Source organism: Astatotilapia calliptera, chromosome 10 (assembly GCF_900246225.1).
Source record: "Astatotilapia calliptera chromosome 10, fAstCal1.2, whole genome shotgun sequence".
Classification (NCBI taxonomy): domain Eukaryota; kingdom Metazoa; phylum Chordata; class Actinopteri; order Cichliformes; family Cichlidae; genus Astatotilapia; species Astatotilapia calliptera.
The window spans coordinates 12,885,683-12,913,315 of record NC_039311.1 but is presented as its reverse complement, the minus strand read 5'-3'; the positions used below and the strand labels follow the sequence as shown (position 1 = coordinate 12,913,315).

The following is a 27,633-nucleotide window of genomic DNA, read 5'->3' as shown; positions in this document are numbered from 1 at the left end:
CAGTTAAAAACACTCTTTATGTTTTCAGTGTAACCTCCCTCTCACCCCATCAAAGCTGGGACAGAATCCAGCCCCACTACAAGTCTGAACTGGATAAGCAAAAGAAAGTGAAGGAATATCCTCTCTCTTCATGCTTTTTCATGTATTTTCTCTCTATTTTAAAAAATGAGAGTAGATTAAGTTTGAAATCTAGCTTCCTATTCAGACCCAACTAAATATTTTCCCAGTGAATGTAGAAAAAGAGCGTTTATGTTGAAGCTGCTTTTCTTTTGTCACCTTCTGCTGAGATGAGGAACGTAATTTATGACTGAACTGCTTCACCACTCTGGATAAACCCATTATGTACATCTGTGGAAACACTTCAGCCCCTCTCATCCTGCTACATTGTGCCTCTCTGCAATTACTGCCCTCCAAGTCAACAGGACTGGGGAGCTTCGGAGCTATAAAATGTGCAATAAAATGTGGAAATCATTTTCTGGTTCTTCCTGATGTTTCCTGCACGCCCCTCAGCTTTATGATTTATGTTTTAAAGCACACCCGTATTTGAAAAAGCTGTTTCAAGAGGTTTTCGCATCAATACATGGCACGAAACAGCAGCCGAGCTACTACTGGGTTACCTAAATGCCTCTAATGTAAATTTAAAGCTAAACGAGTCTTGTGAAAATGCTCACGATGAGTGTACTCCTGAGCACTGGAAAGAATCACAAATAATTAAGTGTTTGCTACTCTTCAGTGTATAAATATGGTTATGGAAAAAGTATCAGCGATCAGTGTCCGATCAAATCATCTCACAAAGAAAGGGTAAAGGTTATAAATGATCTTTAATATAATCCTCGGAACAGCGTTCAGTATACAGAACTTGCATTTTTTTTAAAATCAGAAATTAAACTCTAAGCGGAAAATTAGATAAAACAACTACCTCTAATCCCATCACACATTTTTAATAAGAGTCCAAGCTTTCTGTAGGGATAGCCTGCATATTACTCTTTACCATGCGAGTGCACAATAAGCCCGGTGGCTTCTTATGAGCAAACGGATGAAGCTGTGAAATGATTTTGCAAAGTGATAAAGAGACTGCGCAAACAGTGTGACGTCACCATGCGTTCAAGTGATATTGCATCCTGCAATTTCACTTCCATAGCTACTTCATAACGCTTACACACATCTCACATCTTCCCACACCTCATTTATAATCAGCTAATCAGGGATTCTACCAGACAAACTGACTGTACTACAGACTTTGTTAATGTGTCCTCAGAGCACTTATTTTGGTCAGAAAATTAATGGTAATATTGGACACTGCATGCACATTATGGGGGAGAAGAAGGGAGACTTGTTTTCGTCTTTGGTACCACGGGCCTTAACATCTAAGCCCCAAACTCCCCCAGACTGTCCAGTTACTTGATGACTGTTTATTGGTTGGCGTTGGAGTTGCAGTTAAGTTTCTGCTTCCAATTTAGAGAAACTTAAAACACATATCATCTGTTTTTGTAGGAAAATTGAGTTTAAACACCTTTTATTTCATTCCATGCATTTTTTCTATAATTATCCTGATATTAGAATAAATGTTATGATCCCGCTTTGGTCTTTGAGGTGAAAATCTTTCTGACAATCCATTTCCCTACATTAGCTTTTGTCACTGAACACAAGCAACGAACGCACTACAACGAAAAAATTTCAGCGTCACATTTCATGTAATTGGTCTCACAGAGTTGCCTTTGTGTGGTTATTGCACATAATAGAACCGGTAAGAAGAACATAAACCTTATAAACTGCAGGAGGTTTCATAAACATCACGATGTGAACTATTGCTATTAATCACAGCCATCTCTGTGCTGAACAGCGAAGCAGATTAGTGATTAGTGATCTGCTCTCCAATCCAGCTGCTTCCCAAAGAGACTGCGAACCTCTTTAGCTACATAATGACATATTTGGCTCTCTGTTCTGTATCCCTGCCTTCTTCCATCCAGGACGTCTCGTACATTCGCCTCTTTTCACTCCTGATCGTGTCATCTTTAATCCGCACTAGTGACGCACACGTGGCTCCAGATGTTCTAAAAGAAATGCTCAGTGCAGAGCGGAGGATTCGCATCTCCTCAAACGTGGCGGGACAGATATGTTTGGATGAGGAAATAAAACCACTGTCCCATACTCTAAAATTTAATATCTCATAAATTTCACTCCTAAGATGATCATGCAACATCCATGTGCCGTTTTCTTTCCCCCATTGCACTTTCAAGCAGCACTCGTCTTGTAGGTTTAAAAAAATAAAACTAAATACAAATAAATAAGAAAAAACAATAAAGATACACTGAAAAGTGCAAATGTACATTTGTTTACAGCATGACATACTCACTGTACAATCATTGGTTATATACTCACATTATTTGAAGTATTATAATAAGGATTACTAAGTAGCATAGTTGGAGTAAGAAATATTTCATAGCAAGTCTATTGGAAAATATTTGCATTGCCGTGTGACTAGGAGAGGCTCTTCTAAACATTGCCATGGTGATGTGTGTGTGTATGTCTGTAATGTACCTCTGCGTGTGTGTGTGTGTGTGTGTAAGAGAGAGAAATAGAGAGCCAGTATGTAGATATAAGGTGTAGTGTATGTGCAAACAAGGAAGCAGAGAAAACTCAAATCATTCTAGTTCAGAGGCACAAAAACCGCCCAGCCAGCATTTCAAGTATCTAACATTGTTTTGAACAACACGCATCTGTCAGACATCAGCAAAGCAGAGAGAAAGAGGAGGAAAGGAGGAGGGGACTTCCTTTTTCAGCTCAGGGAGGAGGCAGCTAAAGAGTCATACGAGTGGAAACAAGCATTTCAAAGAACTGTGTCAAAAGAGCGACACTGATTAGACAAACAACACTTTTTCTTCTTCTTCTTCTCCTTTTTTTTTGCTATTTTTTAGCCATAATATATTCTATTGCACTTCACCTAAAATGCTATTCTGTCTGCGATGAAGACGGCCCACTGCATCAGGCTGCAAACAGCTTACTCGCTTTCACGTGTCGCTCCCAATTCACTCAATGCTTCCCGAGTTGTGGCAGAAGCAAACACGTGCAGGAGCAAGTAAGGAGTCGTTAGGGCCGGATGCGGGGCGAATCCATGTCAGTCTTTGTATAAGACACATTGCTTAACATATTCACAAGCTCTTCATCCGAGGCAAAGTGTCCCATCACTGTGAGCGCTGGGGCAAAAGGCCTGCGAAAATGGTCTCCAGCGAGGAGAGTCATCCACTGGCAGTCGATTTCTGTTCCATAAAGACAAGTCGCCACGTCGTGCATTTTGGTAAGGACACCTGACAAGATTATCCTACAGGAGAGAGAGATGAGCCCCAAAAAAGGCTTCCACTTTTCTGTTGGCAATAACAGAGGATCTGACTTGAAATCACGTTTCAGGGTCATCTTGATGGCTGCTGTTCTTTGTGTCAATTAAGCAGATTCTGTTGTGGGCCTTGAAATACCTTTTAGGCACTGGATTAAGAAGCTCCAAGTTACAAACACTTTCCTGGAGTCACCAAAAAAAGTACATTTTCAAAATTCTCAGCTTAATGAAACATGCGATCTGCTTTTTTGGGGGGTGTTCTGTCCACTCATGGTGCCACTGAGCAATATTTTATTGTATTTATGAAAGGTGATGGTGACCATTACCTGGCATACAGTAACAGTGTGCAGGGAACAACAATTCACAGTTGAAACTTTTCATTTTCTTATCAGTAAACCTTTTCAATCTGTACCATACTGTACAGTTTGAGTAATGGTGCAGCACATACTCGATTGATTTTGAAATGTTGAAACTGAAAAAGAGAGAGGATAGGTTTTCTTACTATCTCACACTTCTGGGATATTCATGAGCATCCATATCCATCAGCACTGTGCCTCTGGACGTCTTAACGCTCTGACTTGACTTTGTAGCGCAGAACCAGGTAAGTGGCGAGTCTGAGGATCAGGAAGAAAACCCCCAGCACCATGAAGTCCACGTAAAGCTTTGCGTCCTCCACATCCAACAGCTGCAAGACCTCCTCTGGCTTTTGAAACTTACACACAGGGTCTGGACATTCAAGCTCAGACCGGTTCATCCCATAAATAGAGAGTATCACCCCCTCAAAGCCATACCTAAAAGTGGGTGATTAAAGAGAGTCAGTGTAGACAGTCAAACCACAGAAACCAATTACTAAAATGAGTTTAGAAAAAGCTTGATTTTCTATTCAACAGCCTTAGAAATTCATTGGTAGCTGACATACCTGACATAGGAAACATAAGAACTCCACTGTAGGTATTTGGGAATGGTGTCAAAATTGACAAAGAAGCCAGAGAAAAGGAGGACAGGTATGGCTGTGACTGGGCCCACAAATGTTGCCACCTGTGGAATGAATTAGCAGCAAAAATCATATGAAAAAGTTAATTTCTTACCTTGTAAGCAGACAAAAGAAAGTATTGTAGTATAGCATTTTAGATCATTATCATTATCCGCTGTTTGCTCACACTGGTCACTTTTTCTATAAAATGCACGCTTGGTGCATCCTTGATGATGCAGCTAAGGAACCTTGATTCAGTTCATCTGGAGACAGCATTTTTCAGTTAGAAGAACATTTATAACTCATCTAAGTGATTTCTTCCATCTCAGCTGACTGCACATTCTCCATATTAACAGTACAGCTGCACAAAAATCAAAACCAGCACCACTACCTAACACAAGATCAGCTTCATGATTGTTAATATGCAAATTATCATAACCCTTGCTCAGTGGCCATATGTGCTGTTTACAGAGACTTGGGGAACCGCTGGGAAGCCACATCAAAGGTGGGATGTTGCAGTTTAGTTACCGTATACCTACGGAGTAGGGGGCACTCTTTCAGTGATGAGGATGAGGATCAGCCTAGACATGGAGGAGAGCTGGTTTGAGCAAACGGCCATATGTATAAAAGGAGAGCAACCATGTCTAGATCAAGGAGGGTACCTAAGAGTATCTTCACATTGCTGATTAACTGTCATTTTAATATGCATATTATCCATCCATGTTCTTTTTCCTTTTTTCTTGAGAAGAAGGGAGCGTCTGAAGCCAAGAGGTGGGCCACACCCTGAAGAAGCTACCAGTCTGTTGCAAGGCTGACACACAGATCATTCACACTCACATTTAAACCTATAGTCAATTTAAAATTGCAAGTTAACCTAACCTCACCTCACCAACTACATGTCTTTGGACTGTGGGAGGAAGCTGGAGTACCCGGAGAGAAGCCGTGCAGACTTGGGGAGAACATACAAAGACCACACAGAAAGGAGATTCAAACCCAGGACCTTGTTGCTGCAAACCACCATGCCACAACGCTCTCTGAATGTAATGTGCATATTAATGACCACAAACTGAGCTCATGGCTCATTGTTAGGCGATGCTGCTCGTTGTGATTGTTGTGCAGCTGCCTTGTTTATAAGGCTGGGAGATCTGCAGTCAGCTGAGACTGAAGATAACACAACGTCCGGATGAACTGAATCAACTTTCTGCAATGTAAAATTTGTTCTGTTACATTGTGGAACTGTCATTATAAGTGCTGCTTTTTTCCCCATTGCATTGCATTACAGATTTTTGAGGACCTTATCATTCATTGTGGCAAACTACAAGTGGTAAGAAGACACTATGCCACTGCGAAGTCTGGGATACTTGTCAGCATCCACGTCAGTGCTGGATAACAAGTTATTTAAAAAATATAATAACCAAGTAATTGCATAACTTTAAAACATCAGCTAGACACCTTATCAAACTCTGTCAAGAAACCTTTATATAAATACACACAGTATCCACCATTCTGGGATGGCTGTTCGGCAAGATACTAATCACAAGTTGCTCTCTGATGCATCCATTGGACTGTGAATGTTTGACAGAAAGCACTTATGTAGAAAAAGCATTTTTAAAAAGTGAATTAGGTGAGTTGTATAAAGCACTGAGTGTCTCAGGCAGAGTAGATAAGTGTTATATAAGATCCAGTCCTTTTACCATTCTCTTTATTTACATGTTGCATACATGTTATGTTTTTTATTGAACAAATGTCAAAATAAAAACTGAAACAGTGTGGTTTATTAACCAACTATCTGCAGAAATGTATTAACAATGCATCCAGTGTAACTTTGCCTCACCAACAACAGAAGCCTTCACAGAAGGTCACAGTAACATCAAGCGTGCCTACAGAGCAACACCCCTCCCCCACCTAGGACAATCTGACCACCTCTATCTGCTCCTCATCCCTGCCTGCATTCCCCTCAGGAAATAAACCCCTCGAAGCACCCATGTCATTAAAACATGGCCAGATGATGCTCTGTTTTGATCTGAAAGACTGGTCAATCTTTGAACAGAAGGACCTGGAAACCTCCACTCAGTCTGTCCTTTTCTACATTAAATGCTGTGTAGAGAATGTGACATCCAGGTTTTTCCTAACTGAAAACCTTAGATAACGAGTGAAGTACAGGCTCTGTTCATGACTCATAACTCAGCCTTCAGGCTGAGGGACATTTCCCTGTTCTGCACTGCCAGCGCCAACCTGAGGAATGGCATTAAATGGGCCAAGGAGGCCTGCAGGAGGTGGATAGAGGGCTTCTTCACCACCACCAACACCCAGCAGTTGTGGAGAGGTATCCAAACTTTCAGTAACTACAAAGGACAGAGCCCCACAACCCCCGACAGCAGCCTCAAACTCACAGGGGAGCACAACACCTTCTTTGCTCAGCTTGAAACCACCCCTCCCCTGGGAAATTCTGAGGAAGAATAACGTGGACCAGAAGCTGCTGCTGGCCTTTTACCGCTCCTCAGTGGAGAGCGTGCTCTCATAGTGCCTGGGTGTTTGGTCCTTAGGAGCCACAACTGAGAATAGAAAGGCTGTGCAGAGGGTAATTAACACTGCCCAAAAAACCATTGGCTGCACTTTGCCACTCCTGGAGACCATTGCCAGATCCTCCTGTCTCAGGAACCAGAGCCATCACAGGTGACCCCTTGCACCCCGCCCACCACCTGTTTGACCCGCTGCCCTCTGGTTGGCACCTCAGGTCGATTAGGTCCTACACCTCCAGACTCATTAACAGCTTCTTTACTTTGCACTACCTCTGAGCACTTTGCAACTATTTTGTTCTCCATTGTATGCCTTTTATCTTATCTTGTATATATCTATCTTGACTTTCTGTTTTCTCCTGTTTGCAGTTTATTCCTACTGTCTACTATTTAGTGAGTGGAGAGGAGCACCTACAATTTCATTGTACATGTACAATGACAATAAAGGGCTATTCTATTCTATTCTATTCTATTCTATTCTAAAAACCCAACCCTCACACCTTCCACTTTTAAACAAAGCTATCATTCCTAAATGCAGACTTGCCAGAATAAACAAAGCCAGTTTACCAAAAACACAGAAAATTTCGTTAATAAAAATTTTGGATTGCAGGGATACTTTTTTGATAAAGGGTGACCACCTCCACCTACGTTAAACAATAAATGATTACAACACCTCATCTGACACACACAATCTCTTGTTGTGTGCTACATGCGAAAAAGTGCCATTTAATGCCAAGATGTTCGCAGCATTGTTCAGAGTAAATGTATGACTAAAACCACCCACTGTAGTAACAACTCTGCTGTGTGAGCCCGTTCGATTTATTTCAAACAGTAGAGACAGTCCAGCAGCGAAAAAAGCAAAATCTGACACACAAACATCTTTTTCTTTACTGAAATTCAGTCAGTGCACTACAGGCCCATTTTTACATATTCAAGCATTTATAATATAGCCCATAACTAAGGGTATAATTCCCCTGTAATTAAATGAAATTTCATTGTATTTTATTTGAAATTTCAATGTATTATATTTACCTACAAATACTTAGGCAGGGACACTAGAATAAGGAGGTAACAACTCCGGTTTTTACAGGAAACAAAGAAATAATTACATTTTAAGTAATTTTAAGTAATGTGTAAGTAATTTTAGATTGTGTATCAGTAGGTTTAAGTACTGCATAACTTCAGGTACCATACAGGAAAGAACAAATAATTACATTTTAAGTAATTTTAAGTTGTGCATAAGTTTGGGTTATTTTACAGAAAAGAAGACACAACTTACACTGTAAGCAACTTTAAATATTGTGTAATTTCTTAGTAATTTTGCAAAAAAAAAAAAAAAAGAAGCAATATTTCCCCATCTTAAATAGTACATGTACTTGTGTACTTTTGCTTATGTACTTTTTGGGGTGCACCAAGCTACTTATTATGAAGTAGCTTAACTTTGCCTCTATCATTATAAAACCACATGGGTGCATTTATTTTTTTCTTGTACGTTGTTGGGAGAGAACACTCCATTACTTACCTGCAGAGATGTTGATGCAGCTCCTATAAGCAGACCCAGCGACTGCGCCACCAGCGCTGTGGATGTAGACAAGGCCATAAAGAGCAGGTAGCGACCCACCTCTGCAGGTTGTTCTGTCATCCAGTACACTATACTACAGTACATAATTGGACAAATCACCTGTGAAGCACATTTTTAATGCAATTAGTTTAAACTGTACTCCACGCATGCACAAAATACGAAGTGTTCAAAAAGCAAAACACTACCTGGAACGGTATGTCAGCCATGGTTTTGGCCAAGTAATAGGCCTTCAGGCTGTACCAGTAGTTAAGATGTTCTCTCACAAACACAGACATCTCTAGAGGAACTGTGGAACAACAGCGGCATTTAAAGACTTTCCACTTGTAACAGACAAACAACTTCCACTCTCTGCATAGAAGACAAGTCTTACAGGTTAGCACTGTGGGCATCAGGGCAGCAAACATGAGGAAAAGCATAGAGAAGAAGAGGAAGCCAGTGTTGTTGAAAACCTTGCTGGCATCATTTCCAATTTTGAGATAGAGCAGGCCAATGAGTACTCCAATGGACAGATGGGACATCACCCTAAGGTGGGTCAGCACCTTGAGAAAAAAAAGAAATAAAACTCAAAAGTCTGTAACTCATGACAAGAATAAAAACAAAGTTTAAGTGAATTTTAATTGATAAAATCTGGAGATATTTATAGAGTAAATACTATACCGTATCTCTGCATATTGTAATGAAGGTTCTTTTGAAGAGGATGCAAAACTGTGTGAATGTACTGGTGGCGAAGCTATGCTTCTCAAGTGTTCCTGTGTCCTGTGCAAAATTAGAAATAATAGAGTACTCATATCAGTTAAAATGATAACATGTAGCATTATTTCTTGGTGTATTTTAAACAAGAGTGTTTCTGTCTAGTGGCAGAGACACTTGCAGTTTACTTACTGTCTATAACTTGTTTTGTTTTACAAAAATGAAATTGAAAACTATGACGATAAGGATATCTCTATTCAACTCCACAGGGAAACATGTTCTCTCTAATTATTATTACTAGGAGGAGCAGTATCAGGATGCAGCAGCACCCAGGGGCCAGCTCTTCATGTAGGCCACTGCTTTGGTCAAGGGCACAGTGACAGCAGAATTAACCCAGTGTGCTTTCATGAAGAAACCAAAGTAAGCTCGAAGCGTGAGGAGTGGTCGCAAACTCCACACGGACCAGGTTCAAACTCAAAACTCCACTTCCTGTGCAGATCTAAGCTAAATACACACTAGCTGTAGTTTTATTTAAAGGACAGATACAAAAGTGGTGTTTGTCTTCTGGCTCAATCAGAATCAGAAGGGTAATAAGTGCATAACAAAGAATAACAGAGAAAATCAATGACCTCACTGCGCTTAAAGGAAGCAGCAGGGCAAAACTGCAGTATGCATTAAACAGGAGTAACCGTAAAGCAGACAGCTGTGGGTGGTTTACAGTCACGGTTCTAGCATTTTTGCTGATGCTCTTATTAAGTTATTATATTATAGGGCTGAGAAAGACATAGTGAGAAGACAGCTTATAGAGACTAATGAGACGGATCAGTGGAGTAGGGATGAAAAAATTGTACCATTTAAAAGGTATTACTGTGAATAGGAAATAGGAAAGGTCTATTTTTTATTTATTTTGTTGCCTCAATTTTTAGCTACTGATTATATTTTTTATTGGCTGTCATAGCAGCATTTTTAAGGTTCCCATTCAGCTGTGAGCAATTTGAGTATCTGTGGTGAAATACAACCCCAGTAAGTACAGCACTACTACTTTTTATAAAGGTATCGTTTATCATTTCTATTATATGGTGGCTTTGTAGTTTAGAAATATGTTGCCTGCATCTAATTGTTAATAGAAGTAGACAACAATAACGAACGTGGTTAATTCCAGGAAAACCAGAGACAACAAAAAGCAAGATTTGATCAATTTTCCTAATAAATGAACAATTCTTTAAAATGAGTAAAGTCTGGTACTTTCAGGGGTTTAATAATGTTAAATACCAGACACACAGGGTGTGTGTGATGTGTTAAAGCGCTGATATCACTTACACTGTGACACTGTGAGGGACAAGAGGAGTCAGTTTTGTCCCTCGAGTTCTTCTTGCCCTCCTCTGAGCACAGTCCGCCCTGGACTGCGTCAAACAGCACTGGGTTCAGGTCTCCGTACTCCCCCGATGCCACCTCAATGACTGGGAATAGAGAGGACAAGCTAATGAGAACGATGCATAACATATAAAAAGTTATGCATGGATATACACTTGTAATCAACTCACTGAAATCAGCTGGATTATGATATGTCGGGCAGTGGAGACCCAGGTTCTTCAGATAAGGGATGAGGTAAGGGACTGTGCCCTTGTATATGCACTGACCCTGACTGAGGATGTACAGCTGGTGAATAAGAACACATGTACAGAGTAATCAACATAGTTTTGAACACAATGGCTCCGTGAATAATGCATCGACAACTGACAAAACAACAGGGCCGGGTATCGACTGCCACACAGCTTCAGCTGCATGAAACAAACCCTGCAAGCATGTAGAGTCTAGGTCTGAGCTGCAGCTAATGGGTGGTGAGGCATGCCCAGGAGAAAGAGCACTCAAGTTACCTTATCAAACATCTCAAAGAGCTTGGCACTGGGCTGATGAATGGTACAGATGATTGTCCGTCCTCCCTGAGCCAAGGACTTCATGAGGGAAACGACCTGGAAGCAGGACGCGCTGTCCAGACCACTTGGATGGGACACGCAAAGAAAGATGCACTATTTAGACTGCATTTCAGCTGAAATCACACAGAGTTAATCCAGATGAGTGTTGTCCTACCTGGTGGGCTCATCAAAGAACATGACAGGTGGATTGTTAACCAGTTCCAGGGCAATGGCCAGTCTTTTACACTGGCCCCCAGAGAGAGAGATGGTACGTGTCTGAGCACACTCCTGAAGGCCCAGAGCGGTCAGGATCTCGTCCACCTTCAACCCAAACAAAGAGAAGTGTTGGAACGCCACGGCGCGCTTACTCAAAGCTAAAAATAGAGGTGTGCAATATGAAAGAGATTTAACTTCAAAGCCAAATATGGATGTATGCTGTGATGTGCAGCAGAAGGATTTCACTGCAGACAAGACAGTGGTCATCAACTGCAGCTGCACATCAGCATACAGTGTTTTGCTGCCTTCAGTGTTGTTTGATGTGGATCAGACAAGTATTCTGGCTCCAATGTGATAATGTGGCTTGGGTTAGCTGTGATAATATAAGGCAGGGATGTCAAACCTATTTTGCATCACGGGCCACAGCCCACTTTAATGTTACTTTGGCCAGACCAGTTAAACCCACCTTTCTGTCACTGTACAGAAGAAGCAGAAAATTTCTTTTTAAAAATATTTTACTGAAAATAAAAATTCTATAGTAGGTAACTGTTTATCTATTACTTAATTACTTAATTATTTGTAATTTGAACAAGGGTGGGAAGTCATTATTTGTAAGAAAAGCTGTCAAACTTATGAAATACAATTAAAAGTCCAAAATTTATGCCTTCCTTAACATTTTCCAAAGCAGTCCAGGGGGCCGGACAGGAGTTTTTGTTTGGACGATTCTGGTCCCTGGACCTTACCTTTGGCACCCCTGCTATAGGTCATTGATTTCCATTATATCAGGCAACTATTAGGTTGACCTCCTCTGTCTTGTCTGTGCCCTGCTTCTCTAAATAGCATAATATAAATTCTTATTAGACAACTGTTTCAGGTTAAAGTGGTGACTTAAAAGTCCCCCAAAATTAAAATGATCAAAAAGTAAGACTCCTCATTTTTTTTGCAGTTTTACCCCAAATTACCTCAGAAACATTTGTATTAATGGCAAGCAAAACTCTCTGCAGCTAGACACATTTCTATTCATTTCCACACCCCTAACATCAGCAACCGCTTCTGCACGTAATGCAGAAATACCATCAGTAAGTTCAGACTTACAAGCTCCTTTTTGACCTGCATGCTCTCATTCAGTTTCAGATTGGCGGAAACCTGAAAGACAGACAGAACTCAGCTGTCATTGCTGAACTAGGATTCAATGAGAAGTTAAGATTTTACTTTTTTAATGACCTCACCATCATGGCCTCCCTCGCAGTGAGGTGTGGCAGCAGCATATCATCTTGCATGATGTAGCAGGACATTTTCCTGAAAGTCCTCAAATCCCTCGGTCGGCCGTTCACCAGGATTGTACCTTTCATGCCGGTCTCCCTGTTTTTAAACACAGTACCAGCTTCTGAGCATGAGAGAGACCTCTTCATGTGCATATCATTCAATCTTCCATTTCCACATCTGCAATAACTCCAAGTGCAGGGCTCACCTGTACCCCGCCAAAATATTCATCAGTGTGGACTTTCCGGCTCCAGAAGGCCCCATGATACCAATCAGCTCTCTGCTGTTAAATCTTCCTGACAGACACTTCAGGAGGGCTTTATAACCTGACAACAACAAAAAAAAGCTGAGTTATTTATAATCATGTGATTAATTTCACCAGTTATTCTTATAAGCATTACTTCAAAGTTAACACTCATGGTTTTAGGCCAAATGTTATAAGGTCTAATGTGAGCGTTTCTTCCTTTGGATTCAAATTGAACTCTTTCACTTATTCATTTAATCTTTTATTTATTCATTTTTTTAATGTGGCCCTGAAATGATACGGAAAGACGATGAGAACGAGAAGTACAAGAACTGTGTGGAAAAAAAAGAGTAACGATGGAAAAATAAAACTGAATGCTCCTGATCTGATAAACAGCTCGTTCAAAGTGTTTAGAGCGGGAGTACTGCACTTTATTACCTTTGCCAACGAGGTTGTGTTTTTCACAGCGTTCACGTGTCAGTTTGTCTGTAAACAAAGTTTTGATTAAATTCTGATAAAACTTTGTAGGAGTGCAGAGTAGGGTGATATTAACAGCCCATTAAAAACTGGCTTACATCCACCAAGTCTTCAAGGTCAACTTAAAGATTTATTGGTTAAAAAAAAAAAAAAAAACTTTTAAAAGTAGCCTAAAAAGTATTAAATATGCCACATTTGACCTCTGACCTCAATAGATTGATCTTAAGGTCAAAGTGATAATAATGCTATATAGTTATATATAGCTTTATATGTTTCTTCCTGACATTATTTGTACTGACAACATATAGGCATATAAGGAATAACACATTGGGATTCTAGCTATCATGTTACTTTCGACCTCTGACCTCTTCAAAGTCAAATAAGGTCAAACTTTCATAAAATGTCTTCATCTTTAAAACTACGCTTACATTTCTGCTGCCTTTATTTGTATTGGCAATATTTAGGAAATGACACTAAATATCGCATTATAGTTTGCATCCAAATATCATGTAACATTTGACCTCTGACCTCACGTTTACGTGTCACATCTGCCTTTCTTTCAAACTGACCCCAAATACATTATATCTTTAAAGAAAGTGTTAAGAGACAGAGGATGAGCTGCTTAGTTCATTAGAAATACACTGCGATATAAAATATAATCAGCTCAAGTTATTCATGTCCAGTTATTGACAAATAACTTACTTTATTTAGTAGTAATTCACTTGGAATGCATGTTCACATTTACTGTATCGTCAAAAATAAAAATAACTATGTCAAGTAGTTTCAACAGGACACTTTCCATTTAGTTTAATGCACTACACAAAACAAAAATAATATTTATGAAATATAACAATGTAACATTGTTCCCCTATAGCTGGCTTTGTGGAGGTCTGCGCTCCTCTTGTTGAATGTATGTGTTACCACCCTCAGGCTTTACAACAGACAAAAGCATGAAATGAACTCTTATATCCTGTGTTGGAATGTAAAGTGCTACGACCCATCCGCTTGGTCATTTTTAAACTACTTGTTAAAAAAAAACTTTTCAGCCTCCCGACAGTGTAACAGTGAAACAGGCAGTTTTGTGTCTCATGTTGGAACGGACTCAGTTCACTAATTTTAGAAGAGCTTCAACAGACGGTTATGCAGGTAGAAAGCCTATTTTCACTCCACCACTTAAAGTCCCAGACGATAAATACCACTTTTAAGCAGAACTAAGAGTCCTGTCAGTCACAGTGCAGAGGTATTGGCCATGGCATCCCCACCACCCAGCAAAGGGAGTCTTATTGTAAATTAGAGATGCACTTGCTGTTAGAAGTGACTTCTTAAGTGAAGTTGGCATACAGAATGAAGCTTGAACTGCAGTTAGAGGGGGCTAGGGTTCGGGCGCGAGACAAAGGAAACCAAGTTTATTTGTTTAGCACAAAGACAGTTTCAACTGCTCTGTGTAATGCGTTAAAATGCTTAAAAGAAAGATGAACAATAAAAGGCTAATTCAAGAAAAGAAAACCTTTAAATGCAAAAGATATGAAAACAAAATGTTCCAAAAGATTAAGCACAAAATTAAAAAATACCAAAAACTGAAAACTCATAAATATTACTCATAAGCGGGAAAGAAAAAAGAAATTTAGCTTAGTTTTAAAAAAACACTATAGTTCAGACATATCCAGGCTCTCAGAGTCTCTGAGACCTGCAGGGGGTTTGGAGTGTGCATATTAAAGCAGTAATCTAAGATGATGATGCCCTCACTAGCACCAACAGATGAACCACAGTCATTACTCCCATGCAGCGGTTTTAACAAACGGTTGCTTTGGTGTGGCTTGCAAATGAAGATGACTCCAGTTTTAATGATGAACTTCTCTAACCTTTGCAGTTCTCCAGGCACAATGGGAACAGCAAAAACAACCAGCTTAAGAGCTGACAGAAAACCTGAAATCTTTTTGAAATCGAATGTCAAAAGGAGCTTTAAGTACCCTGGCTTTTGACGCATGTCTCCCTCGCCTTACCCATTTCTCCAGTGTCCGTATGGACACATTTTCCTGTCTTGAGCTGTGTAATTAGGGTCTCAGCAGCACAGCTGCCAGCCTTCTGAGTTAAATAGCCTAAAAGTAGTGCCCCCTCCTCCTTTCAGTGCTATAACATCAGACAGCCTCCACTCAGACAGCAGAGCTGCTTGCTGCCAGAGAAGCAGTGATGCCATGGCATGTGGTGCATACTGATGATCTAACCTGATGCTACAAGCCGTGGACGATAATGGCCTTATCTGTGTGGGTCTGCAGGGACATAACCCAGTGCCATGAGAGCCATAGATTATGTGGCTCACCTCACTGTTCCCTGCTCTATTCAGTGAGTGACTAAAGCCTGATCTCATGGACAAAGTCAAAGAAGGGGAATAGCATCAGGTGTGGTCATCACATGTCTAAAGTGAAAGAAAATTATTAGATCTTTCCCAACAAACCTTCTTCTTTTTTCCCTTCACACTTGGAGTTTACTGTTTGTTCACTGGTATCTATTTCATCTAATTTCATTCTATCCTTAAAGGAAGTGTCTGCTAAAATACTACCTGGTTGGGGGGAAAAAACACAATCCATCACAACAGACTGAAAAAAGAAAGAATACTTCACCGCTTTGCACGTCTACAACATTTTTATACATTTGATGCACAAAAATGATTTCTTTAAAAAAGCAGCAAAACCAGAGACACAACCCTTTTTTTGCATGCATTCCTCTTCTCTGTCAAAACCCGATGTCTAGGCTGTCCTCCACACAGCTGACACTTCAGTCAGAGACGTGGGTGTGCTATAGGCTACTGGTGAGAGCCAATGCATCATGGAGCCACGGGCCTCAATAAGAGATGAAGAGCGAGTGATAGAAGTGTAAGTTCTTTCTCACTTCACAGCCTCATTTTCAGCCTGGCTGTTTAACGGAAGAAACAGCTCTGTTAAACTGAAGGGATCAGAATATTTAATAGATAATATCCAGCCTTCGTACGGCAAACAAACAGAGTGGCTCCCAGTTTACCTTCATTTGATCATGCAGACGTCATGTAGAGATTTTATTTTCATATTTGATCAATGCTAATGAAAATTATCCATAATCTTTCTGCAAGACAATGTCAGTGATGAAGCAGGATGCATGATTTCCATCACAGAGTCTCAGAACTGAGCATCTATGCTCCATTTTGAGCATGAACCACTCCTTTTACAGATTTGAGATTAGCCCTAAAAGGATAATGGTACGGGAAGTGCAGCATTCAATGAATAAGCTGCAAATATAACAAAAAAATAAATAAAAGCAACCCTCCTTTGTCTACTAACCAGATGATCAGTGCAGGTGCAATGAGCAACTCACAGTAAATCGCCTGGGGGCATGTAAACATTTCCCACTCTCCCTTCCTCCCTCCCTCCCCTTTTAAGTATGAGCTAGTGTTTCACCAGTTATCTCCCTCGGGAGGAAAATATCCTCAACATGAAAGCGGGTCACAGTAGCTTCATCCTAGCAGCGATAAATAACTGGCCTCACGACAAAAGGGCCCACAATAACAATAACACAGACAGAGGACGGCTCATGCATTACCTTCCTCCACTGACTTACAGTAAACAGAAACTACGTTCACTGCATTACAAGTTCTTCTGCTTCCTGCTCATCACAGAGATTTTCAGAGGTGACTCACAAGCAGTGTGTCGCTAACCAAAAGACTTAAACACATTAAATACAAATGACGTCACTTGCTCACGGCTCGTCCTCTTTGCTGTCCTACAATGTGTAATTCAGTGGGAATTATATAAAAACGTGTGTGTTTTACTTGATATAAACGCACACAGCAGATCAGCAGTTCTAAGCTCTGTGCTGTTACACTGTCTTTGCAGCTTTGATCAGAGAGGAGCAGCTCTGAGCTTAGCTGGGTAAATGAGGCACAAACACAGACAAGCCCCTCAGAATAAACTCCAGCACAGGTGAAATTAGAAAGTTAGGTATGGCTTGCTGGTTAAAACAAATGGGCAGGATGGGCCCAGTATGAGGCGTGATCGGAGGTTCAGCGAGTTTGGACAGAGGGTAAAATGACAAGGAGAACGTCTTTATGAATGGAGCCACTTAATTTGCAAAAGCTGATGGAGAAACACTTTCTGTTCACACATCATCAGGCTGATGAGCTGAGGCAGGCACCCCGATGAGAAAACAGAAGCAAACCAGGGGCTGATTTTAATAAACTAGCCTCCAAAAAACATGGGCTTCAATGGACAAAGCAACGCTGGATTATTGATCCAAGCTAGAGGTACCCTCGCTGTTCCTCTTCGCTCCTTGTTGATACTCTCCACGAATTCAGGTTTCACAATACTCCTCTGCCAGGCTTTCATAATGCGCATCAATATTACAAAAGACTGAAAATAGCACAACCTGCAATGCATCATGTAGAGGCTTTCCTAGGGTAACATGTGCCTAGTGTAAATAAAGGATTCCTCTGAAGCACCCTTTATCCTCACATTCCCCCATCCTTTTGAGCATATAGAGCATTAAAAAAAGCAGCTAAACCGAACAGTTTGCGGAGGGTGGTTTATTTGACGAGTCGACTGAAGGCTGGAGGCTCATCAGCAACAAGGGCGTTGAGTTTAAGCGCTGTTTGTATTTCACAAGCTCAAGCTCAACAGCTCAATCATGGGCTTGACTCGCCATCGCCACAAAAGAGACGCAAGCAGCGTGCCAACCTGCAAGTGTAAATTATTTACTATGTCTAAACTGTGCTGAGCGCAGCAAAGCTTGCAGGCACACTGGCTGCTATAACATGGTGGAGGTCTGTGAGTGTGAGTGTGTGTGTGTGTAGTGGGCTGGGATATATGTGGCAGAATAATGGAGAAAGGTAACAGAAAATAACAACAACAAGAAAAAATTGTTTTTCTTAAATGTCACAAAGGCTTTTAAAGGCCTCCTCGTATTGATCGCCATTGGTAATGTTTGCTTGCTCATCCATCATGGTTACTGTGTGAATTAAGCATTGCCCGTACCTCTCCTCCTCCACCACGGACCCTCCCGGATGGTGTACGAAAGCTCATTGAACTCCAGGTCCACAGCGGAGCGGCGTGGGAGGTGGGAGAAGCGTTGGGCCTCAGTGATGTGGTTCTCCACTTTCTTCAGGTGGGTGAGCAGCGGCGCCTCCTGAGGCGCTCCGCCATGAAGTTTGGTCTCCTCCATGGGGATGCTGACCGAGCCCTGCTCGATCGTCTTCTCAGCCATGCTGAAAGGCTGCAGGGGAGGGCGAGAGGGAGACGTGTCAGTCTCTGCTTCAAAAGCAATGGCGTCTCGTATCTCTGGTTTTATACAGGTTATGAAGTGTAGCTCCCCTGATAAATGAACCAAAGCAAGCTTCGTTAATCACAAAGTATAGCTGACAGAGATAGTTTTTGTGTCACGTGCTAGATGTAGTTAGAAATAAAAGACACCATAATAAACCAGATTAATTCAAACTTTAGCCGGTAAACGGCACTATGCACGCAGAAGCTCTAATTCATTTGAAGTATTTCTACATAGTGAACAAACTGATAGACTTTTGTAGGCTCAGCAGAGGTGAGTGCGTAAGGGTGTGTTCCAGGAATGGTTTTAGTTTAACTGGAGACATCATCCTAAAACTAGGTGCCGGACATGATCTGATTACAGTTTATTCTATGGACTGGCTGTTTTAAGGGAATGAGATTCAGAGCGTGAGGAGCTGGGATCTGGTTTCAGTCCTGCAGCACACTTGCAGTTCTGCTGATTCACACAAATTCACCCCGAGTCAAAGCAGCCTGTTGGAAGTGTAAACAAAATTATAACACAGTTATTTCATTAATCATTAATGATAGTCAATAGGTTTTGACACACATAAATTACTATTAGAACTAAGTTTAATTAACTCGGGGGATAACGGGCCTAATTCAGACAGCTTAAGGAATTAATTGAGTGGCCTGGTTTTGACCAGTACGAGTTTTTTTTATTAAGAACCTTTAAATGAACTACGTGGATGTTACACATCAACATAAACATATTAAAGTACTATTGTGTGAGTGAATGATGTAGGCCCAAAGTCCTGACTCTAAGTAACTTGATCACATGTAATGTTATTACATAAGTACAAAAACTTAAATTGGAATCTGGGCAAATGAAATTTACTTGATTCATGTTACACCAAACATATTGGTGCATTGGTGAAAAAATGGTATAGATGCATTTGATCAATAATGTCTGTGTTTAAGCAGCAGGCTTATATCAAATTTTGTGTGATATTGTCCAAAATTGTGGAACTTGCTTACTGGCATGTCCTTCATAGTAATGTGGAGACTACTATCTGTATGTTCACAGATTGCTCTGACTTAGTGGGTCATATGTATATTTAACAAGCTACTATTTACATACTATTTATACTATTTATAATCATCTTTCTTATAATATAAAAGTCTTGTATGTGTCTAATTTTAAGAGAACAAAACTAATGCATAAAATTACAAAATTACATCCAAATAATTTTGAAAAAGAAAAACCTAGTTATGCAAGTCTGAAATGACCATAATAATAATATAATAACAGTAATAATAATAATAATAATATGATTATGTCTTTAGGACAGTTTTAGCCATTGTGGACAGATACAAATAAACAGGATATTGCAATGCATGCAATATACACATACACAAACCACGCCAGATCATCCACTTAGCCATGTCCAAGTGTGATCATTGCAGGTACCACTGATGATTATTACACGACACCAATCAGATCACATATACTACTGAAATTTGGGATGGATGTAAAAGTATATCAGAAAACATTTGTGGGATGCGTATTTGCAAATCCAAACTGTTTAAGCGATTACTGTAAAGGCTACAAACGTCTGCTGCTGTCATGCAAGCCTTGCAGTGCTTGCAGTAGTACTCTGAGTCAGTGTCTGCCACTGATGACCTACTGTATGTGTAATAAAATATCCTCAGATAAAGGAGGGCCAGTGATGAAGATTGACCAAGGCTTCTATTGATCATCCTCCCATTAGTGACTTTCCATTACAAGCCTGCATATAAGCGTTGTAAAACCCTGACAGACTTTAATGGCCTCTCAGTCAGAGGAAGGCCTCAGTGTTTCACCATGTGCGGCCCTAAAGACAGGACACATGAGCTCAGACAGCCATAGAAGAAGTCTCCTATACAGGGGGATGAAATATGGTTATCACTATAATGTATAGCAGTGCAATATGCACTGATTCTGCGCCCTGCAGAGACTTGCCATTGGTGGTGAGGGATGCTCACATCTCTCCAAAAAGCACCTGTTAACAGTAAAAGGGTGAAAGCCAGATACAGTATTTAGCAGAAGTGACTTTTTTAAGTAGATGAGTCATACATTAGTATGATCTGAGGACATTCTTGCAGTAAAAGTGGCTTCACCGGTCATTTCTAAATATGCAGTGTGTTTCATTACACATGCACGCGCATACACGAAAAACATTTCACATACTTGTGTTGAAATGACCAGGTGAGCAGCTCAGCCCTGGTTTCCCTCCGGGTGAGAGCAACAGTGCTCAATTGATCCCTTCAGGCAAAATAGCCCAGTCCTTCCACATCAGAAGGTCTCCCAAATAGTCCCAGCCCAGCAAAAAAAATCAAAAAATAAAAAATAAATAATAAAAATAAATAAATGAAGATGATCACTACGAGCCACAGTCAAGCAAAAAATCAGCGGGGTAGTGAAGGACCGAGCTGTGTTCCCCTTATCAATATCACTCGGGGTGCGGCGCACATCATCCCGCATCAACTACAGCAATCCCTGAGATTAATATCATGTCCGGCCTCAGACTATGACTGCATCCCGGAGAATCGTCAGGGGAGCGGGAAGACTGTCATGTTTTCCCTCGCTGAGATTGTTCCTTTCATGAAATCCGTCCGTCCCGAACTCGCATCCAAACGGCCTGTACTCACACACATCCCCCGCAGCGGTGTGGACGCCAATCCTCAGTCGGTGACATCTGGAATCACACACACAGACACACACACTAAACCAAGCAAACAGCGCTGCAGATGCTTCAGCAGCATCAGCTGCAGCCCGACAGAGCAGCCGCCGTTATCCTCTCGCCGGTTAGTGCGTCTGTGTGGTGCGCACGCCGGTCTGGGATGCAGGGCGTTGCTGGCAAGATGCTAGTGGAGGAAACAGTGTTTTGTTTTTTTGACAGATCAAATCGTCATCCCGACCTGGTGTTTTTTAATGAATTGGAAATAAAACCTGTGAACAATAATCGACAGCAGGGCTGATCGATAATAAGCACATTTCCGAAACATTTTAAGAATACGGGGGGGATTTAAAGCTGGGACACTGAACTTAAACTGGGAACTCATAAACAGTTAATTGAATATATTCATATCGCTGTGACTGCTAGAGCCTTCTTGATTAAATTGGCCTCTGTGACCGCAATTTAAACATGTTTTTGTGCTGATTTCTGCTCTGTGGTTATTTGGGGCTGTCTCTTGCTGGGGTAACGTACAATATACAGCCTGTATATGCATAGATGTGCTAAGTGTATACATCCAATGCTGATACATATGATAAAGTCTGGCTCCATCGCTGTAAACATGAGGCCCCTCTGTCTCTTTAAAGGCCGCACCTGCGCAGCTGCCTGGTGCTGATGCTGCAGTGCCCGGGTTATTTTCGGTAAAACAGACGGGGTTACTCGCGTTCAAGCGGGCCCTACATGCCTTACATCACCCCTGAGAGGAAATCAAAACCATTTTTAGCCAATCGCACCTGCCTCTTAATCAGACTAACTTAAAACGAGCTCTCACTCTCTGGTGGCCAGACGAGCAATTTCAGCAAACCAGCCTATTACTCTCTTTCTCAGCCAGACTCATTTTGCTAAGAGGAGGGACCATATTGTTTTTTTCAGACGGTAAGGTTTAGACCTAAATCAGCAGGTTTAAACTTTGGTTCTTTTAATTGAATTCTCTGTAGATCATCCTTGGTGTGATGGGGGATAAGTCAGTTCACAAAATAAAGGTGAACCTGCCGTTTTTAGTTCTATATTGATGTTTTGTGCCCCCATAACCAGGTTCGTCTGATAAGACTTGGGTCACATTTAGTTCACTTACATTTATTATTCTACTGTCAAGATTAAAAAAAAGAAAAAAGAAAGAAAAATTTGTTTGCGTAACATAATATTTGTCTTTAGGGAAAGAGATATTCTCCCACCCATCTGAAAGAAAAACCCACAGCCACAGGACAGATCATGAATCATCTAGTGTAACCTCCGAGATAACAGTGTTTCTGTATTTATAAAGCACACATTAACCATCATTGATTGTCACATAAAAGCACTTCTGTGTTAGTTTTAAGTTTCAGGATGTGAATGTGAATGTTTAACCTCAACAAAGGTATGTGAGAGTGCCTCGTGACTTTCTGGGACTGGAGTTTGCTTACAAATGTGGGTTAGGCATGCTATAAGTAGTGAGGTGATGTGGTGTTAGACACACATCTGAGATAGAAGATCGCTCGACATGGCACTAAGGACATCAGCTCTGCTCTCTGTGGGCTTTTTCCTCCTGCTGACACGTGGCGCTCTTACAGACACAGATGAAGGTAAATTTTACAGAAGCTTTGATCTTTTGTAGACGTGCATCATAAATTGTATCACATGTGAATTGCTTTGCGTGCACAATCAGGATCCCTCTCTATCAAACTGTCTGTGGAGAACGAGCAGTCTAACGAGCCTCTCAAGTCCTACTCCAGCAGTGTAGTAAAGGGAGGTGTGCTGCTGGGAGCTCTGAGGAGACTGCACGATGCACAGCACGACTTTAAGTAAGTCCACCCATGACATCCCCTTTAATATAACTGTCTAGCATGCTTTATTGCTAAAAAGGAGCCCCGGCTGATTCTCTTACATATTTAAGCTGAGGGTGACCCATTTCTGCTCTTAAAGCCCTGACTGTTTGTGTTGCCAGGTTCACAGTGAAGGAGGACCCAAACTTTGGCCTGTTCTTGGAGAGTGTGAATGGAGTGGCTGGAAATAAGGATGAGAAGACATACTGGGAGATCCTGTCTGAAAGCTCTGGAGAATTCGACAGACTGGATGTAGGTGAGTGTCATCCCCAGAGCTTCACCTCAGCATATCTGAGGACGACTTAATGAGCCATAATGAGACAGGAGATTGGGTTGTCTTTTTCAATTACTGCCTCCTACAGCTATTGAAAAATTATCTGCTCTGACAACATTTGTGCGTGTTTATCTTTTATAGAAGGAGAAGGTGGTGATACTACACATTAATAGTGATTTATCTATTAAAGCATGTTTTTTTGTCTTTTAGAGAAAGGATGCTACGCCCCATTGTTATTTCTATTGCTGTTGTTTCTGTTATAATGCTCTGTCAGGCTGTATGTGTGTAAATATCAGTGTTTGTCATCTAAACGTCGTACAGGGATCGGCTGCTACATGCCCAAAGCGGATGAGCACATCGTCTTGAGGTACACCACCTGGAGTCCTCAACAGTGATGCATGCTGAGCAGTAACTCCTCAGGATCACAAGTGGAAGGGAATCAGTCCTAAATCTCACACTTGTGATGCACTTTGTGACAAAACAGCGACATCTAGTGGTTTAACCTGTAATGTCGCTTATTAAAGGCAGTGAAAGGAAAAAAAAAACCCCACATTTTGAGTCTGTTTTTCGGTTTCAAAATGAAATCGATTTTAGTTGAGTAAAAAAAAGACAGAGGAAAAAAAATTCTGAAGTCTTTTAATGTGATTTTAAAATATATAAAACATATAAGCCATTAAATGGGAGCAGAGGTCAAAACTTATTAAATATTTTGTCATATATCTTTTGAAAATCTTTGATTAGTGACTTGCTTTCTCCACACTACTTCTTACCATTTTTTAATTTGGAACTATATCAAGTGTCACAGGCCTGCCTGGAAGCCTAATGCTCAGTAGTTGTTTTGTGAGGAGCGATGGGATGATGGACACGGGGGATGACTGATAATATAATCCAATCAGAATAATATTAGTGCCATCTGTAAAGCTCTGCTTCAGGTCTGCATGGCTCAGAAATCATCGCTTTAAATGTTAAACCTTTGATTTCAAAGACATGAGTAGTTTTTAATTCATTTCACATTCATACAATTGGCTTGTGATATACATTTCTCAATAAATAACTTGAAAATAAAAGTACACACAGCATGACACCTAAAGTATAAATGCTGTTAACAGTTCTACACCACTCTCTCTGTTAACTCTGACCCCTGAACAAACATCTTATAACAAGATTAAGGTCTCAGCTCCTTTCACGACAGATGGGCTGAGAGGAGACGCAAGATGCCAATCTCTTTGGCTTCACTTCCCTCTTTCCTTGTTTCTCTGATTCCCATCCTTATCTGAGGAAAGTAAACATGTGCATGTGTTTGTAGACATCCAAGCTAAATATAGTATGAGATTGAGATATATATATATATATATCTAGACAGGAAATAATGTTGAAAAGCCCAAAAAATCAGCCAAAGTCGCTTTCTATTTCAAATAATTGCTGAACTTCTCAGGTGCCTTTCACTAAATTTGTCCTCCCTTTTGTTTTCTGACCCTCTCGCCGCTTTGCATCCTAAAGAGTGACTTAACACTGGCGTGCCAGAAGGATTTGTTCTTGCCATGTAATCCTTTACATACAGAAAGCAGGCAGGCAGGCTTGGAGTGTGTGCCGGAGAGATTAAATTATTGTCCTTAAACACCCAGATTTGTTCTTAAAATTGGATGAAGCAGCAGAAATGCAGCGTGACTCTTTGGTCTACAGCCGGTCTGTGTCTCCTCTTTGTCTGCAGCCTTGTTACACTGTAAGCATCTCTGTGTTTTAGCCTGCAGACACTTGAAAAAAACAAAACAAAAAAAACAAAGCAGATATCATTCCTGAAAGAAGGATAGCAAATTCATGTGTAGAGCAATATTCAAATGTATTTGTACACAGACAGCACCGCAGCATGCTCATTCTGCTTTGCATTTGTCCTGACAATGTGGAGGTGGAAGCAACTCACCACACGAGAAAGCGCAGTCACAAATGCAAGGGACACATTGTGCAAAGAACCGTTTCCAGCCGGTCTCCTTCTTCCTGCAGTTGTCTATCTGAGAGCAGCCTCGTTTGGGTGGGCCGAAGTAGCTCTTACCCACGCAGGTGGAGTTGCATGTCCCACTCAGTTCACGCTCGCTGATTTCAATCTGCCCCTGCTTACACATTCCTAAAAGGCAGGTCAAAGAGCGTAAATGTTGATACTGGGTCAGAAAACCTATTGTTGTTGTTGTTGTTTTGTTGCGGTTTGTGTGGACTCACGTAGGCAGATAGGTTTTGGAGTCCAGAGGCCATTAGGCTGACATGATCTGGTAGAGTTTCCAATAAGCCTGAATCCTGAGCGGCAGGTGTACCTCACCACAGATCCCACCCACCAGTCATTACCATACACTGCTCCATTGTAGTCCACATCTGGCCTTCCACAGTTCACTGACACACAGAGAAAAGGAAATGCAGGAAATACAAAGCACAAGACGAAGGTATTTTTAACAAGTGACCTTTTGTTTCTTCGCTCTGATTCTGTGTCTTACCTCTGCACAAGGATTTGTAGCCGAGCCAGCAGCAGCTAGAGTCTCCACAGCGATCTCTCCTCAGCTCCCGGTGCCGCGCTTTACAACCTCCTAAACAAAGCGGGGCTGACCCAGACCAGTATGTGTCATCTATGAAATTCGGCTGGGAAATCGATTCGATCTCACCTGAAGAAGAAAAATACTAAATCATTGGCTTCTTAATACGCAAGGATTGGACAAACATTCATGTATGCCATGACTTAGTAACCAGAAAGTTAGTGAAGAATAGCATTACAGTGTCAGAAAAGGAGATCTTACCACTACCTTCCAGCTCTCCATTCCACTCAGGAAACTGAGATGTCCCTCTGTGGATGGACCCAAACAACAACAGGAGCAGCAGTATGTAAAATCTCACAGTTCCCATCTCCTGATGAAGTAGTTTTTCTAAAAAAAATGTTTTAGGTGCACCCAGGAACCAACTAGAAGCATTATACTACGCCATCACTAAACTATGAAGCCATTAGAATCAGTCCCAGGAGAACCGAGTTCACTCACTGGAGGAAGAGGAAGCAGCGAGAGAGAGTTTAAGTAACGCTTCAACTAAGCTCTGTGTGCTGCCTAATCTTCTACAAACAGCTAATGCTGTGCACTGTTTATCATCCTGGGACTCCACTTGGGCAAAGCTGTGTCACGATTTTGACACCTGACCTGATCAAAGGTTTTTATAGGTTTAAAGCAGAAGAGGGATGAAAGAACGACCGTCTCCAAATTGATGAGACGAGTGATGGATAACAGAGGTACTTGTACCTTAAACACAGACGCTTTATCCAATGCACATCATTCACATTAGATGGATTAACTAAAATATATGAAATATATATAATTATATAGAATATATTGAGAGAAATATAGAACTTTGTTTTGGTCAGCATGAAAAATTGTAATGGTTTTCTGGGGTTTTTTGTCTTTCTTGTATGAGAAAAGCAGAAAACAAACCTAATGTTGGCCTTGTTGCTTGAAAACAACCTGCTGAAGTTCAAACAAAGAAAAGAAAGATGATTTAAGCGACTTTGAACATAGCATGGTTGTTGGTGCCAGACGGGCTGGTGTGAGTTCAACCCTTTTTAGAGTTTACAGAAAATGGTTTGAAAGAGAAAATATCCAGAGAACAGTATTTCTCTGGCTGAAAATGTAACTTTATTATAACCAAGGTATGCAAAAGAGTATCTCTGAATGTACAACTTGACCATCCATGAAGCAGATGGGCTGCAGCAGCAGAAGACCACACTCTGAGCGCCACTCCTGTCTCCTAAGAACAAGAAAAGCAAGCTAAAATTTCACAGGCTCACCAAAATTGAATAACAAAAGATTGAAAAGGCAACGCCTGGTCTGATGAGCCTGGATTTCCATTGTAACGCATCATGTCACAAAGCTTAAGTCATCTCAAACTGGTTTCTTGAACATGCCCTTAAGTCACCAGATCTCAATCCAATAGAACTCTTTTGAGATGTTGCAGGACGGGAGATTCACATCACCGATGTGCGATGACTGTGTGATGCTATCATGTCAAACTCTCAGAGAGATGTTTCGAGCACCTTGTGGAATCTAAGCGACAAATAATTAAGGCAGCTGTGCAGGCAGAAGGGGGTCCAAACTGGTACCAACAAGGTGTAACTAACGATGTGGGTGGTGAATGTGGACGTTAACAATACTACAGAGACAACGTTTAGATTTACAGCTCAGTTGAGTTCAGTCAAGACATTTTAGACGATTGAGATGTCAATTATACAGCCGTGTATATCAGTAACAGAGCTGCAGGAGTGCAGTTAGATTTAGCAGGTGGAGCTAAAACAGATGATGA

At 41.0% G+C, this 27,633-nt stretch overlaps 2 protein-coding genes across 5 annotated transcripts; both read right to left on the bottom strand.

The window, feature by feature from the left end:
* Window positions 1-802: 802 nt before the first annotated feature.
* On the bottom strand, window positions 803-21,361 carry abcg4a (ATP-binding cassette, sub-family G (WHITE), member 4a). 2 transcript variants are annotated; one of them, XM_026182539.1, is made up of 16 exons: window positions 20,688-21,361; window positions 18,215-18,452; window positions 13,176-13,223; window positions 12,702-12,819; window positions 12,460-12,592; window positions 12,326-12,376; window positions 11,190-11,335; window positions 10,976-11,099; window positions 10,643-10,757; window positions 10,419-10,558; window positions 9,066-9,164; window positions 8,779-8,947; window positions 8,594-8,694; window positions 8,349-8,507; window positions 4,254-4,372; window positions 803-4,125 (listed from the first exon to the last, which is right to left on the bottom strand). In XM_026182539.1, exons 2-16 carry the CDS (start codon window positions 18,441-18,443, stop codon window positions 3,900-3,902), a joined length of 1,977 nt encoding a protein of 658 aa, XP_026038324.1. In that variant the 5' UTR covers window positions 18,444-18,452; window positions 20,688-21,361; the 3' UTR covers window positions 803-3,899. The 2 variants fall into 2 exon arrangements, with proteins under 2 accessions (XP_026038324.1, XP_026038325.1); XM_026182540.1 differs by lacking the exon at window positions 13,176-13,223.
* A 2,569-nt stretch (window positions 21,362-23,930) lies between these two features.
* Window positions 23,931-27,608, bottom strand: LOC113030693 (sushi, von Willebrand factor type A, EGF and pentraxin domain-containing protein 1). Of its 3 annotated transcripts, XM_026182354.1 has the most exons (5): window positions 26,091-27,608; window positions 25,794-25,958; window positions 25,525-25,692; window positions 25,232-25,432; window positions 23,931-25,064 (listed from the first exon to the last, which is right to left on the bottom strand). In XM_026182354.1, exons 1-5 carry the CDS (start codon window positions 26,194-26,196, stop codon window positions 25,051-25,053), a joined length of 654 nt encoding a protein of 217 aa, XP_026038139.1. In that variant the 5' UTR covers window positions 26,197-27,608; the 3' UTR covers window positions 23,931-25,050. The 3 variants fall into 3 exon arrangements, with proteins under 3 accessions (XP_026038139.1, XP_026038136.1, XP_026038138.1); XM_026182351.1 differs by having other exon boundaries at window positions 23,931-25,432; XM_026182353.1 differs by having other exon boundaries at window positions 23,931-25,432; window positions 26,097-27,608.
* Between the last annotated feature and the right edge of the window lie 25 nt (window positions 27,609-27,633).